At 44.1% G+C, this 15,684-nt stretch overlaps 1 protein-coding gene across 1 annotated transcript in view; it reads left to right on the top strand.

Annotated features, from left to right (window-relative positions):
* Positions 1 to 10,057, top strand: part of ecm2 (extracellular matrix protein 2, female organ and adipocyte specific) — a 28,117-nt gene extending 18,060 nt beyond the window's left edge. Inside the window, exons 10-14 of the mRNA XM_083660641.1 lie at positions 291 to 448; positions 5,566 to 5,705; positions 6,361 to 6,473; positions 8,085 to 8,298; positions 8,732 to 10,057. Coding sequence (XP_083516767.1) covers positions 291 to 448; positions 5,566 to 5,705; positions 6,361 to 6,473; positions 8,085 to 8,298; positions 8,732 to 8,900 — 794 coding nt within the window. The 3' untranslated portion in view covers positions 8,901 to 10,057. The remainder of the gene's footprint in view (positions 1 to 290; positions 449 to 5,565; positions 5,706 to 6,360; positions 6,474 to 8,084; positions 8,299 to 8,731) is intronic.
* The last annotated feature ends 5,627 nt before the right edge of the window (positions 10,058 to 15,684 follow it).

The following is a 15,684-nucleotide window of genomic DNA, read 5'->3' as shown; positions in this document are numbered from 1 at the left end:
GCTCACAGGTTGGGAATGGCTGGTCTACTATACTAACTCAAGAGCCAATTTTACTCATTTACCAGCCAAGCTATTTTACCCCCACTCGAAATAAGGAGACAGATTTTCCAGCCACAGTCATAGTTTCCTAACAGTTTGCTGGTGTCTGCTGGGAGCTCCTCTGGGGGTGCAGTGTAACCACAGACAGTGAGACCAGGCTCCAGGCTCAACACCACAACTCATAGAAAAGCTAATGATGGAGAGAGGAATGTAGTGATGTTTGACCACATGACGTCATCTTCTCTGATCAGGTCTGAGCAGTCTGGAGGTCCTGGAGCTGGAGGGGAACCTTCTGAGCGAGGGGACCGTGGACCCTCTGGCCTTCGCCCCGCTCACCCAGCTGTCCTACCTCAGACTGGGAAGGAACCACTTCCGCACCGTGCCACAGGGCCTCCCCAGGACGCTGCTGGTATAACTAAAGATCTCTTTACCTACATACGTATCTACCTGCAATGTTATGCAATGCAATGTTAAATAAAGATTATAGCTGCTGCGCAGCAATGGGTCGTGGCCGGGCAAGTCTCAAGGCTTTGATGATAGACCATACGGTTCAGAAGTTATGGACCAGAATGTAAAGAGGGCTGTTATAGCTCCACCATCTGCTCAATTTGTGTAATTCTTTCGTGTAGAATAAAAGGCCCCTCTGTGCACCTCCCTACCAAGTTTCGTAGCTGTAGCTGTTATGGTTTCTGAATTACAGCTAATTTACTGCAAGATTTTTCGAAACCCCATGCAAGTCAATGGGGAAAAAAAATATTATGACATCACAATTGCTCGAGTGACATCAGTGATGGCATCACAATTGCTTGACTGACTGATGACATCACAAATACAACCTAATTGCCAAATGTAACAAGATTTTTCGAAACCCCATGCAAGTCAATGGGGGAAAAAAATATTATGACATCACAATTGCTCGAGTGACATTAGTGATGGCATCACAATTGCTTGACTGACTGATGACATCACAAATACAACCTAATTGCCAAAGGTAATTAAGGTAATTAGGCTATACACGGGGCCAGAATTCAACGTTTTGATGCACTGTGGGCTCAATTTTTGACCGATCGAAAATCTGGTTTGATACTTTTGTGTAGAACAGTCTAACGATGCAGATACTGAAGTTTGGTGTCGTTTGAAGAAAAAATGTGGGAGGAGTAGGGTTTAATCGTTTTTGCAGTTTTTGCAGTTTTGCGGTCTTTAAACTTCATAATTGGCCATAGGTTGCATTGTACAAAAGTTTCCCCTCATTTAGGCGCACATTTCGGTGAAAGTTGCAAAGCCGTAGCACGTATGCCTAATTTCTTATGAATTTTTTAAGTTTTAAACTTTAGACGGTCGCTGTAGTGCCACCGTTAGGACTATTGGCCCCAAATTTGTGTCAAAGACGTTTGGCATGGGACTGGACCTTTGTGCAAAGTTTGGTTAGTTTTCATCCATGGGAAGTCGAACTTCCCGGGAGGAAGAAAAAAAAAAAAATAATACAGGCAAATACAAGAAGTGGCCTGGCCGCTTCGCTGGCCCGGCCACTAATAATAATACAATAACACCAACAGTACGCAGATCCCCCCCAGGAAAGCAAAGGAATGTCCCGCCCGACTGGGCCTCTAATTTGGTTTAGGTACGAGGAGTGATGATTGGTTGGATTTAGGCATGAGGGTTAAGGTGATTGTTTTTAGGGTTAGGGTAAAATCAGAGCCGTGTAGATAGAAGAGTCCCGACATCTCCATTCACTCCAATGGACCAGTTTTTTACTCTCAAGAGTTCCAGGAAGTAAGCTCCTGGATTAAGCAGCACTGTCGAGTTGCAGCAAAATAGACAGTTTGTGTTGTACTCTGAAAGGGTTTTCCCCCCCTTGAATCAAATTGTACATTATCAGCTTTATTTTAGCATGCAAAAGTAGCGCAAGACCCATTCCTGGCTGTTCATTGGCTAATGAGTCTCTCATTTCGGTCCTCCGCTGACGCCACTCTCTCTCTGGAGGACACTAGGTAAAATATAAGGGTAAGCCAATCAGAGGCAGAGTAAGGAGGGACATGCCATCACCATACTGGGGGGGGGGGGGGGGGGGGGGGGGCGCCTACAGTACCTACCAACCTCATGCCTTATACTGGGTTGCATCTACTGTTTTGCTCTACATATCAGTCTGGACTTCCAGCTGCACACAACAATTTACTCAAGTTACACTGTAATCTGGCCAATCAGGTAGAGTGTCGTAGTTGACATAATCCAGCCAATCAGGGACTGTTTTGCCACTGGCAAAACAGTAACGTTAATGGCGTCTCCTGAAGCAACGAGCGGTAATGTTAACATTAGTAGAGTAGACACAGCTATACAGTAAGTGCAGGAGAAAGAGACTCAATAACAACAATTAAACAAGAACAAGAGTACATGTATGCACCAGCAGAGTTTCTTGGCGGGAAAGACATTTTCACTAGCGTGATATTCAGACTTCATCGTCAACTCATAAACTCATTTCCTCTTCTGGTCTGAGATTACAGTCACTGCAGAGCATTTCTATGAGGGGGCGGGCTTCGGTCTTCACTAACCAATCACTAGAGACCAAGGTGTCCACGGCAACCTAACCTCGCGTCACCAGGCTCTTTCCGAGGCAACCGGCCGGCACGGCAGGGCAGTCTTGCTAGTCACAAGCACAAGCTAATGTAGCTAGCTCACTTGGCGCTGCTCAGAGTTGGTGCTGACATCTGCGGCTCCAGTTTGCACGTGAATCGTTATCAGAAATGCTGTGTATGAATGCAGAATCAAAGGCCAGAACGCAACGACAGTTTGCCATTTTTATGCAGAGACCGTTGTCGTCTAAACGTGGCCTAAGGTTTTGTGGGAAAAATGGTTTATTAGCAGCTGGCTGCAATGTGGCTTCCTCTGTTTGCTGAGGCAGCAGTCTTGTTCTTCTTGGCTCTGATGTTTAAGACCTATTTAGTGAGTAAACTCTCTGCTCTACCTGTGGGAAACCAGCCTACCCAACATATCATTATGGGTGCTGGTTAACCACCAACACTGCAGCCCACCACAGACACCACGCTGCCCAAAATCCACCTTCAAACTCATTCCATGTGATATTCTCGTGAGCGTATCGGTGCAAACACACTGGACGCTGAAGCCAAGCGTCTGGAAGCTGAATTTACGTGCAGCACCACTTTCGGATCCAGTGTGTTTGCACCGTAAGGGTTCCTACACATTCTCCATTTCAAAATCCTACACATTCAGGCTGGACTAGATTTAGGCCGGGGTTCAATATTATGGCTGCTGTCAGCGGCTTTCAGATTTGTCTCTTGATGACATTAAGAGAGTCTTAACTCTTTGGTTATTAGCTTTGGGATTCCAAAATTCCTCAGCTACTTTCACTATTTTACCAGCTAGATATGATTAAATAAACAAATAAATGAAGTAGAGAACCTTATTAAAGGGGCAATTTGTAATATTTTTGCCCACTACATGTCACGCTGGAGCTGTAACGTCAAAACATAAACAGTCTATAAAACAGATAGGCAAGGCTTCCCATGCCACCGCTCGCATTGCTCTGATATAGCATCTGCCATCTACACTATACAACCCCAGACACTCGTCTGCCATCGATAGATGCAGAGCAAGTGACACAGCCGGCATACCGCACTGTAAGGAAACACACAGTCCCAAACCACGATACAGAGACTAACCTTACTAACCTTTTCACAGCTATGGGCGCTTTATTTTCCCAATCACAGTCACGGCTTGATCCAGTAGATCAGGGATACTCAACTTGCTTTGCCCGGGGGCCACTTTCGTGAAATGATAGAAGGCCAGGGGCCAGTTAATAAACAAACAATATACATTTTTCTGTAGCGGATTGTAGGTTTTTGGGTTGTCAGCCGGAGTTTAGTCTAACAATGTTGTGCACACCGGATAGTTAGTTAGGTTAAGTTAGTTAGTACTGTACATACATAAGTGCCTGGGTAGCGAGCAGACGGCGGTATTTGACAATTTAGCAGCTAAATCATAGATTATTATTATTGAAAGATATTCCATATTCCAGACTGAAATGCTATAACAGAAGTGGAGTATTGGCCAGAATGACATGAACATTAAGGACACTTATTCAGCGGGTATCTTGCATGTTGCGTTCAGGTGCACTGTAAAACTGTAAAAAAAGAAAAAGAAAATGCAATTCCATCGCGGGCCACAAGTTGAGTATCACTGCAGTAGATGCTGTCAAGCCTCGTTGGGTCACTCTCTGTCCGTTTATAAACACGGGGAAGAGCTAAATCCACAGAAATGAAGCGGGAGCCTCGGACCGACATTGCAGTAGGCTATATATTACATGTAATATATTACTTTTGTAATGAGTTACCCCCAACACTGGTCTTTTGTGGGCATCTACGTAGTAGTGTTGAATATCACATTAATGCGTTTAAAAAACAACCAGACTGTACCAGTATATGGCTGGTGTTCATTTCCCAGCCTGGCTGTTCATGTTTGCAGCTTCCCAATTTGAACTAAGGCTGTAGGCACATTGTGAATTCAGTTTTAGGGTGGATTAGCCCTTAAGGCTGTAGGCACATTGTGAATTCAGTTTTAGGGTGGATTAGCCCTTTCTAACTCCCAGTAAACCACAGACATGTCTGCCAGTTTCACTGCTATCACATGACAGCCTCTTAGCATCTGGCTGTTTTGTTTTTCAGTTGGTTTTTCTTGAATTGTAAAATGCACTTTCCCATAACATTCCCTGATTAAGTCAGAGCGCTTCCATGATCTAAAATGCTCTTTCTTCCAGGTTTGTTAATGTTTTTCACCTGGTCATTAACGCTCGATCATTATCTTCTGCAGGTGTCGGGAGATGAGAGAGGGAGTCCGTATTTGTCACGTCACCTTATTAAGATCGATTTAGGGTTTTATGAATATTATAAAAATATTTATTTTGGGCTGCAGGTTTTGCTGTTTGCTGTCCCTATTTTTATATGTTAAAACGTGCCACTGAGGCAACCACAGCTGATCATCTTGTTCAGTGAATACCGCCTGCCTCCCCAAATTCAATCTATTTAAGCAACCGGTCGGATAGAGGCCAGTGGGCAGTGAAATCACCGGCGACCGGCACTTAGGGAACTCTCTGGAAGGTGATCAGATGCAACCTGCCATCCCTTCAGGACCTGCACACAGACAGGACACTGAAGCGCTCTCGTAAGATCATGGCCGACCCTCCCAACCCGGGCACAAACCTTTCGAAAACCTCGGCAAGAGACCTGAGGTCTGTCAAGACCAGAACCGCTCACCACAAAAACAGCTTCTTCCCAACTGCCATCCGCCTCATCAACAAGGCCCGAAAGCCCTCTTGTACCAAGGACCCTATTCACCCCTCCTCCCCCCCCCCCCCACACACAAACACCTGAACCCTGTACACTGAACCCTGAACCCTGTACACTGCTGCAGGGTGGGGGCTTAAACCTGCTCCTTTGGTTAGTGGACGGTCTCGATGGCATATACTACCCCGATGAAGACACACTTTTAGTTTTCATTCTTCCTGTCTTGTAGGAACTGTATCTGGAGAACAACCTGATTGAAGAAATCTCAGACAGCGTTTTCAATCAGACCGACAGTCTGAACGTGATTTCACTGAGGCACAACCGGCTGGACGAGACCAGGATCGCCCCACTGGCCTGGTTCAACCACAGGTAACTAACCCTAACCCACTAACCCTAATCAACCACAGGCAACTAACCCTACCCAACCACAGGTAACTAACCCTAACCAGCGGGCCTGGATCAACCACAGGTAACTAACCCTAACCCAGGATCTGTATTTTAATTGATCACATGGATTCAATCAATCAATTCTCCTCTCTCTCCATCTCCTTCTTAAAGGGATACGGCAACATGTTTTGTCATATTGCCAATATCAAAACTAGAATGTAGATGCCTTTATTTTCAATCTCCATGCAGTACAAACAGCGGTAGAGCTCTCACTGCTACTTAGCTTAGCACTACAATGGCAGTCTATGGAACAGCTGCCTATTCCCGTCGCCCAAAATACACATTCCAACAGTGCCAGAAACACTCACATGTACATATTGTGACTCGTGTACTCACCACGCGATGAAATAATAATCCAAAGTTACGTGAAACTGTCGTTTTTGTAGTAAATTGATAAACAAAATAAACAAACCGAGAACTAACAAAGAGTAACCAAACTAACAGAGTATAACCAAAGTTACTTCCTCATTTGCCATGAGGCGCATGCGCTGTATGCAGTCATCAGTACAGCGCATGCACACTGCAAAACTCTCAAAATGTTGACGTATCCCTTTAACCTCTCCTTCCCCTCGTTCAGGAGCCTGGAGTCCATCGACCTATCTCATAATGATCTCTACCTGGTTCCCTCCTACCTGCCCAGATCTCTGGTCCACCTGGTGCTGGTGGGAAACAACATAGAGAGGATACCCGGTAGGTGGGAAGGGTCTAATGATTGAGAGATACCAGAGACAGTAAATTCGGAGCGAGACAGCTCCAGTCCAGACCAATTCCTGTGTCACCTGGGTTTCGCCACTGCCACACCCCTTTAGGAGACTAGCAGCAGGATTATTTCGCCAAAGTAAATATTGAATGCATTTTCCACAAGCCAAATATCTTCTGAACATTCTGACACTAAAATGGCATTTTCAGACAGACAGATCAGGAGAAGATTACCTTTGTTTGAGCCCTCTGTCTCAGCAACACACTCGCAAGATTTGGCAACAGCAGCTCACGTTAACACATTGAGTGCCACAGCGCTTCAGTAAAATTGTCTGGAGCCTGTGCCAGATTCACTTCCATTCAGTTGAAAAAGCTATAGAATTTTTTCTATTATGGCTATATTAACGGGGCTGGACTTTAATGAAACATTGAACACTCCTGCTTCTTCCAAAGAAGAAATTTTGTTTCTAGACAGTTCCATTATGAAATTACAGCCTCTCAAAAAAGTGCACTTTCAAGGGTTTTCTGTCGTTTTTTTTTACTTTCCAAGATATAGGCCCTTTTATGAATACCTTTTGCACTCTAATTTCGAGCACATTCACTGACTCTGGCTGGTGTTTTCTGATGTGGTGGCGTGTGGTGTGGTTTCTGTGAAGCCTGTGTGCCACACACCCCTCTCCCCCCCCCCCCCCCCCCCCTCCCCCCTCTCCCCTCTCCACCTCTGAGCTGCGGGCTCCTCCCACACGCACAGAGTTTGTTTTCTCGTTTTTGCCCCGGACAGATCCCAGCGCCCATCAAGAAGGAAATGATGCGCGCTGGCAAACGCGACTGAACGAAAAGGCTTGGCCGTTCGGCTTCGGATGCTGGCTTTCTAGGAAATCGTGTGGAGATAGATAGAAGCATAAGAGCTCAGTTGTGAGCGCGGATGCAGCCGAGCCCACTGTCCGCTGTAGACAGAGCAATATATACGGCTCTGGCAGAAAGCATGCATCGGTTTCCACTTTCTCCGCTGTCTCCTGTACAAAGTAAAGGATCTGAGGTGGGTGGAGCAGCTCCTGTGACGATGTTTAAGGTGGCGCCGTGTGATCCCTTGAAGGGATTCATGCTCACTGGCTAGGTACGACCTTAAACAGCAGAATTATGGAATAATATGAATTATGATTTTAGGACGTCCACAGACGTCCTTGGCACTCCTCGTTACTTTTTTTTAGGACGTCCACAGACGTCCTTGGCACTGAATGTGTTAACAGGTAGCAATTAGCTAAAGCTACATGTGAAGTTCGCAGATGTAGTAGCGAAATCTGGGGTTGATTTTTTTCCAGCAGATATCTTAGTGACATCTAGATTGAGCTAAGAAGCTGGTTTTGTCTTTATATGTGTGGTATTTATTCAGTTTTGGGACCTCTTGATCTCTAGCTCAAGTTACGATATAGAAATATGAAAATAGGGATGATTCAACATCCCTACAGGACAGCATAATTTTCTGTTGTAAATGTCACATTTTGTTGATTAAAATAGTGATGGTGGCTGGTACTGTAAGCTTTGGAATCCATCCAGTAAAGTTAAATTCCTGCCCTGATTTGACTGTTTCCCGACGCCAAGGCTACGTCTTTGCCCACATGGAGCCGGGGTTAGAGTACCTGTACCTGTCCTACAACAAACTGGACGGGGAGGGGATCGAACCCGAGTCCTTCTTCGGCTCGTACGACTCCATGGTGGAGCTGTGTCTGGACCACAACCAGCTGGTCGCCGTGCCATCCGGCATCAACGAGATGAACAACTTACACTTCCTCAGACTCAACAGCAACAACATCAGGTACAAACATCACTATGGCCTTGTTCACACTGCGGGCAAATCCACTTTGTTTCTCAAATCAGATCTTTAACACCGTCTGTCCATTCTGTCATTTACAAGTGATCAGATCAGATTTCTGCATTCCAGAACAGTGTTGTAGTCGAGGCCGAGTCCTGGTTCTCTCCTACAACTCCTTCAGCCAATCAGCATTGCCAAATCCAATCCAGATCCAGTCAGAAGAACGTTGACAACGTAGCCTGGTATCTAGCCCCCATACAACGCAGTCCCTGATTGGCAGGTTACATTGTAACTTCAGGAAATGGCTGTGGGCTGTAAGTCCAGACTGATACGTAGAGCGAAACAGAATGTGAGGTCATGTGATCAGGATAGCTAACTGCCTGTCTCCTGATGTCTCCTGATGTCTCCTGATGTCTCCTGATGTCTCTTCCTCCAGGACGATCCCAGACGACAGTATCTGCGACCCAAATCACAGCGGTGACTCCACCCTGGTGGCTCTGAGGCTGGAGAACAACTACATGGACCCTCAGAAGGTTTCGCCAGCTGCCTTCTCCTGCGTACGCTCCTCCTCCAGCGTGGTGTTAAAACCACAGAAAACCAAGTGACCCAACACGCCTTTGCTCTCTAAGTCCAAAACAATTAAAGGCAGTTGTCTCAAAACTCCAAAAAACCAGGTGCCAAGACTCGAGTATGGGTTATAATGGCCAAGAGACATCAAAAAGACAAGACACTTTCTTCTCACTAGCTTCCACTGATGCTGCATGTTATTATAGCAATAACACTGGAAACGGCATTCCCCATAAGTAAAGGACGTCCTCAAGGAAATTCTGTTTATACACCGGTTACCAATACATGTGTACTGCCTGATACTGTATGTAGTGCACATAAAGTCAACAGGAAAAAAGAAAGATTAACTCCCTGTTTACCACATGATTTAGCACAAGAATTACTAGTATGGTTGGAACATATCTTTGATTAATCAGATTGCTTTGCTGAAACTAAATGTTGATCAATAAGACATTTAGACTTTTATCACCAGCTTCAACTTGTATGTACTGTAACTGCCTCGCGTCATTTGTTGGTACTTGCCTGAAAGGAAAACAGATGACTGCTATGGAAATGAAAGAACGTTGACACCTTCAAAACTTCTAACTACATTGTCTCCTGCAGTAAAACGTAACCTCAAGTGAGGAAACATTCCAAAGTGACACATTATTTTTTAATAAGCTCTGCACCTTCAAGTTCCATTCCTTAGTTTAATTTCTTCCAGTGCTTTTATATAAACTCTGTCAAGTGGAAAGAGTTGTGAGTGGTGCGAGACCACATGTGTGACGCATCACGCAAGCCCTTTGTGTTACAGATTAAAGGTAGGTTAGAGGATTTGGTTAGAGTGATCCCTCCTGGGATACTAATCTACTGTAATCTACTGTAAATCTACTGTCGACTAAAGAGACAGGCATGGGAGACAGAAGATGTAACCACGTGTCTGTTGGCACTAGGGCTGAGGTATGGCCACTGATTTCCCGATTCGATACGATTCCGATACACAAGGTCCCGATTTGACACAATTCAATATTGATATTTCACTTACAATACCAATGTTGCTTGGATATGAAAGAGATAAGAACCAATGCTGTAAATTGTACAAGGTGCATTATTAACCCTTTTGTGGTGTTTACTCTGCATTCTAACTCCTTGATATACCTGTTTGTATGTCGTTTGATGCGTATGTGTTTCTGTATACAAGCTGCTTGAAACTAATTGCCCCCTAGTGGGATTAATAAATTAATAATAAAAAGTGGTTGAACTTGAACTTGAACGAGGCTTCAATAGAACTGGCACCAAAGTCTGGCCCCACGTAGAGCATTAGAACATTGGTGTGATTTAATGACTCTTCCTTCTTTTTTATAGGTTCATTGGCAATCTTACCAAGAAAACATTCAACCAGATGCCTTAGATATGGTAACACATCAAGCTTTCTGGAGCTCTTTCAATGTTGTTTTCAATGGAAAGCAGGCTGGCAAATTAAATTTTGTAAATGTTCAGTGACTGATGATAAGTAGCTACTGTATTCATATCCATATTCTAAACATCTATTGTCTGGACATGTTGTTATGGTGGCTGTTCAAAGGCTTTAATGAGTCACTGTGGTATGTAGACAACACTGTTTACTGCCCAACGCCCTGATTTATTCCATGGTTCTATGACGGCAAGGCTGTGGGTTTATATGGGAATATCCATGATGTCCATATCCTGTTATTTCACTGGTTTACAGACAGAGCCCCACCAAGAGCTGAGATATGAGAATTCCACTCATTATGGTCCATAACCTATCATTTGTTCCTCTGTAATTTGACCACATCTGCAGAATGAGGGCACCAGAACTCCAAAGCCTTCCAGAGATCCCACTGATCACATGCAATGTGGCTTACATGGCGTTGATGCCTGCAGAGATCTGATCACATGCAATGTGGCTTACATGGCTTTGATGCCTGCAGAGATCTGATCACATGCAATGTGGCTTACATGGCTGTGATGCCTGCAGAGATCCCACTGATCACATGCAATGTGGCTTACATGGCTTTGATGCCTGCAGAGATCTGATCACATGCAATGTGGTTTACATGGCTTTGATGCCTGCAGAGATCTGATCACATGCAATGTGGCTTACATGGCTTTGATGCCTGCAGAGATCTGATCACATGCAATGTGGCTTACATGGCTTTGATGCCTGCAGAGATCCCACTGATCACATGCAATGTGGCTTACATGGCTTTGATGCCTGCAGAGATCCCACTGATCACATGCAATGTGGCTTAGCTTTGATGCCTGCAGAGATCTGATCACATGGAATGTGGCTTAGCTTTGATGCCTGCAGAGATCTGATCACATGCAATGTGGCTTACATAGCTTTGATGCCTGCAGAGATCCCACTGATCACATGCAATGTGGCTTACATGGATTTGATGCCTGCAGAGATCTGATCACATGCAATGTGGCTTACATGGCTTTGATGCCTGCAGAGATCCACTGATCACATGCAATGTGGCTTACATAGCTTTGATGCCTGCTGAGATCCCACTGATCACATGCAATGTAGTCTCAACACCAGACCCATGAGAGTTCTTACGTTACTGCATGCTACAGATCTCTCTCTGGGTCTGGGACACTCCCCTCAGCCAGCTGTGGTAGGAAGTGAACCGTTCACTTGGCCAGTCGTGGATTCAGCCTTCACCAATCAGTAACGACTTTGCGATCAGACGACACGGGAGGCCCAGCCCATTTTTCGAACCGCTCTCTCATTGGTGCTACGACCTGTCACTCATTCAATTTCAATCGCCCTACACCCACCCTCAAACACCAGCAGTGGCTGTGAAGTGGCACAGACTAATTTATGTAGCATGCGGAGCGCAGAGATTCAACATAATATTTGAGTCTGGGGAGAGACTACATGGAATGTGGCTTTCATGGCTTCCAGAGATCCCACTGATCACATGCAATGTGGCTTACATGGCTTTGGACGACTGCGCTATTTACACAGCAAGCATTTACACACCACCCTAGTTAGCTTAACAGTCTACGATGCCTAAGCATTTTGTCATTGTGTTTCATCTGCAGACTAAGCAGCCATTGGCTTTCGCTTCTATAAAAGCCTTTGTTTATTTCTTGTATTGAGTGATACACTTTACTAGAAAAATTTAGTCAGAACTCACAAGTGTTGTTTGTTTTGTGTTACAATAGTGATGTCAGTTACAGGGATGCCGAAAATGGGGCAATTAGGTGAAGGATTTTGAGTGCTCTCATCACCATCAAAAAGGTGAATGATAGCAGGTATCATTCACCTTTTTCACTCTCCATGAATTTGCATCCATGCAGCTAGATCAGAGCTATGGAATATTACATCATCCATCTTTGCTCACTACAGCTTAGCCTTTCTTACCCTCAGGTACATAAACTACAGGTTAAGAACTTCTTTTTAAAATACAAAAATGTGAAATTATCATCGTTATCATATCCGTTATTGGTAATAATAATAATAATTTATTTATTTTTTATAGCGCTTTTCAATGACCCAAAGACGTTGCCAATATGAGATTTTTGATCTCTATTAAGACCATTCTGACGAGGATAAACACAAAAAGTCAAGTGACTTAGGGTGCCAAATCCGCAGAGTTTGGATGGAGGAACAGGATGAGGATCGGAGGGTTCGACTGGGGCGATGGGGGGAGGAGGAGGTCTGTCAGATAAGGGGGGGCAGGCTGTGGAGGGCTTTAAAGGTGAGGAGGAGTAGTTTGAAGGTGATGCGTTGTTTGATGGGGAGCCAGTGGAGAAGGTGGAGGACAGGAGTGATGTTTTCCCGGGACCGGGTGTTTTGAGGTGGGCGGCTGAGTTCTGAACCATCTGGAGTCTATGGAGGGAGCGGGAAGTGATGCCAGTGAGGAGGGAGTTGCAGTAGTCAAGGCGGGAGGAGATGAAGACATGGATGATGGATTCAGCAGCAGGGGGAGAGGAGGTGTCTGATTTTAGAGATATTGCAGAGATGGAAGTACAGGTATGAGGTCTTGATGATGGAGCTGAGAGGGTGGGGTCCAGGATGAAACCTGTTGCAGGCCAGGGGGAGGGTGTGATGGTTGTGTTGTCAATGGAGAGTGTGATGGGTCTGGTTTTGCTGATTGTGGATTTGGGTGCCGATGAGAAGAAGTTCTCTCTTGTCACTGTTAAGTTTGAGGAAGTTGTGGGTCAGCCAGGTTTTTACTGCGGATATGCAGGTTTCGATGTGGGTGAGTGGTGGGTTCTGAGTGGATTTTGTGCTGATGGAGATCTGGGTGCATACATTTTACCCCATAAAAATGAAACCTACTGTATTTAACACAACTTGAAGTTGCCTAAACTCATTGTCGCCCCTACAAAAAATATTGGGAGTACAAAGGAAAGGACATGTAAAATAAATAAATCAGTGCAAATAGTTTTCAGTGTAAAACGGAGTTGCAAATCAGTGTTCAATGCTCACTGCTGCAACATAACGTTATTCTTGTCAAACCTGTGATGACACGGCTCCACTTCATGCATGGAAGACAATAGTCTGAGCATTCACTGACTAGCCTATCAATATAGCCTCAATGGCACAAAGTGAATCTCATTGACATTCAACAAACTATCATGACATCAGCGTTTGTTAACGAGTTGCAAAAAAAACACATAACTGCCGGCTATTAACGTTTCTCTTGTGCATGACGTTATTAATTAAACGAACTACAACGCACGGCCAGATGCATCGATTTCCTCCATTCCCAAGTGCTGCAAAGAAAACAGGTATTTTTTATAGGGCTTTACTGGGTTATTGCATCGCGCAGTAATGGCATCGAGCTTTAAATAGAACAACATTTTAGATTGTTTCCACGTTGTTTCGGCACGCTGCCTGGTGCGCCTGCCTCTCTCAAATACATGCTCCCCGCCTAAAGTGGGCGTAACTTTTCCCTGCATGCCTCTACTGTACATGACAGCCAATCACCAATACTCAGTATCAAAGCAATTGATTTTGTAGCATCTGACCTGCGCAAACCTGCATCACTTACTTCAACACCTGGGTATGATTGTATACTTTTAGATTAAACAAGTCCCCTTTTGCACATTTGCACACTCTGTATTTATTATACATTACATATATTTGTATTCCTCCATTAGTACAATTTTGGTATTTTAGCAACTTATTTGAGCATTTACCTATACATGTTCAGTGTCAGATGTCTCCTATTGGTTGTCTTGACTGTGAATGTAGCTGCATGTGACAAATTAATTTCCTGCAAGGATCAATAAAGTAAAAAAAAATAAATCAATAAAGTATCTAATCTGACATACTGCGCATTCCTGTCTTCATGTTATCAGGTCTGAGGAGCGGGGTGGGTTCAGAGACAGGCTTTACAGCGAGGCGTATGAGTCACATGTGATTCAATTCTCAGGTCCCCAACAGTGTTGGGCAAGTTACTTTCAAAATGTAATATACTACATATTACTAGTTACTTTCATTTGAAAGTAATAAGTTACTTTACAATATTACTTTCTGTGTAGAGTAACTCGTTACTTATTACACTACTTTTGCATTACTTTTACCAAAACAACAGCAGCAGCAGAATGACATCGCTGCCCCGGAACCATCCAGAAAAATAATTTCAACCGCCTTGAAGTCAGTGTAAACAATCCAAAATTCTAAATGTTATTCTTTTCCTTTGTTATTGTCATCTATAGCGGTTATTTGCATAAAAACACACAGTTTGATTAGGAAATGATTGTATCTTTTTTAAATATGTGCTTTGATTTAATAAAATGTAACTCAATTTGTAACTTGAGTTACTTGAGAAAGTAACTGGTATAATATTACTGAAATCCTATAAGTAATAAGTTATATTACTGAGTTACTGCTAAAAGTAATATATTACATGTAATATGTTACTTTTGTAATGAGTTACCCCCAACACTGGTCCCCAATGCTGTGACTACAGCCTGTCATGTTATCACCTCACCGCCTCCGAGATGGAAATCATGTCGGCTATTAAAGTCAAATAGGAGAACATTTAATGATCCGTTTGCATCACGTTTTTTTTTCTAGCCACACGAAATACAGTTTCAGTGAAAGCTTGTAATCATTACAGCTGAAGCACAGCCAACTCTATGGTAGAGTTTTCCTGTAGAAAACCTCCGGATTAGGATCATTTACTTCAACAGCACACATCTGAAGGCTGAAACAGAAGGTCTACAGCTGAGAGGAAATGTGCAGGAGTGGGCAAAAAACCCAGAGCCCTTCCTGGAAAGATGATGGAAAATATGAGATAACTACATTCATAGAACATTAAAACTCAAGGAGAAAAGCAATAAATACAACAGTACTGTAGGTACTGTAGGCCGAGTTTTCCAGATGCTGGTGGTAATCACCTCTTCATAAAAATACGGAAAAATATCTTCCAATGAGCCGGCGCCGAGAGATCAGAAGGTCTTCCTGTAGAAATGAGAGAATTCTTCTTCTCTGCCAACATGAACAGCTGCTGAGTCCATCAGGCTCACCCATCAGACATGAAACAACCATCTGATGTTCTCCAGTCACTTGACCTCTGATCGTCAATGCTCCTCAGCATGAGGAGAGACCACACTTCAATCAACATGTCTGCCTTACACAGCCTGCTGTTTGGCCACGTTAGCAGGAGAAGCCAGTTAGTATGAGGCAGGACCACCTTTCGCCTCCAGAACAGGAGGAATTATTAGAGGCCTGGATTGAACAGGATTCTGGAGAGGTTCCACGGATGATCTCAGTCCATTCTATTGAATAGCATCACTCAGCTGCTGCATGTCAGTAGCCCATCCATTGGCGTTTTCGGACAAAGCCGTTCTGAACTT

Source organism: Poromitra crassiceps, assembly GCF_964638095.1.
Source record: "Poromitra crassiceps genome assembly, chromosome: 25".
Classification (NCBI taxonomy): Eukaryota; Metazoa; Chordata; class Actinopteri; order Beryciformes; family Melamphaidae; genus Poromitra; species Poromitra crassiceps.
The sequence above is the reverse complement of the archived record's forward strand: the minus strand, read 5'-3'. Positions and strand labels throughout refer to the sequence as shown.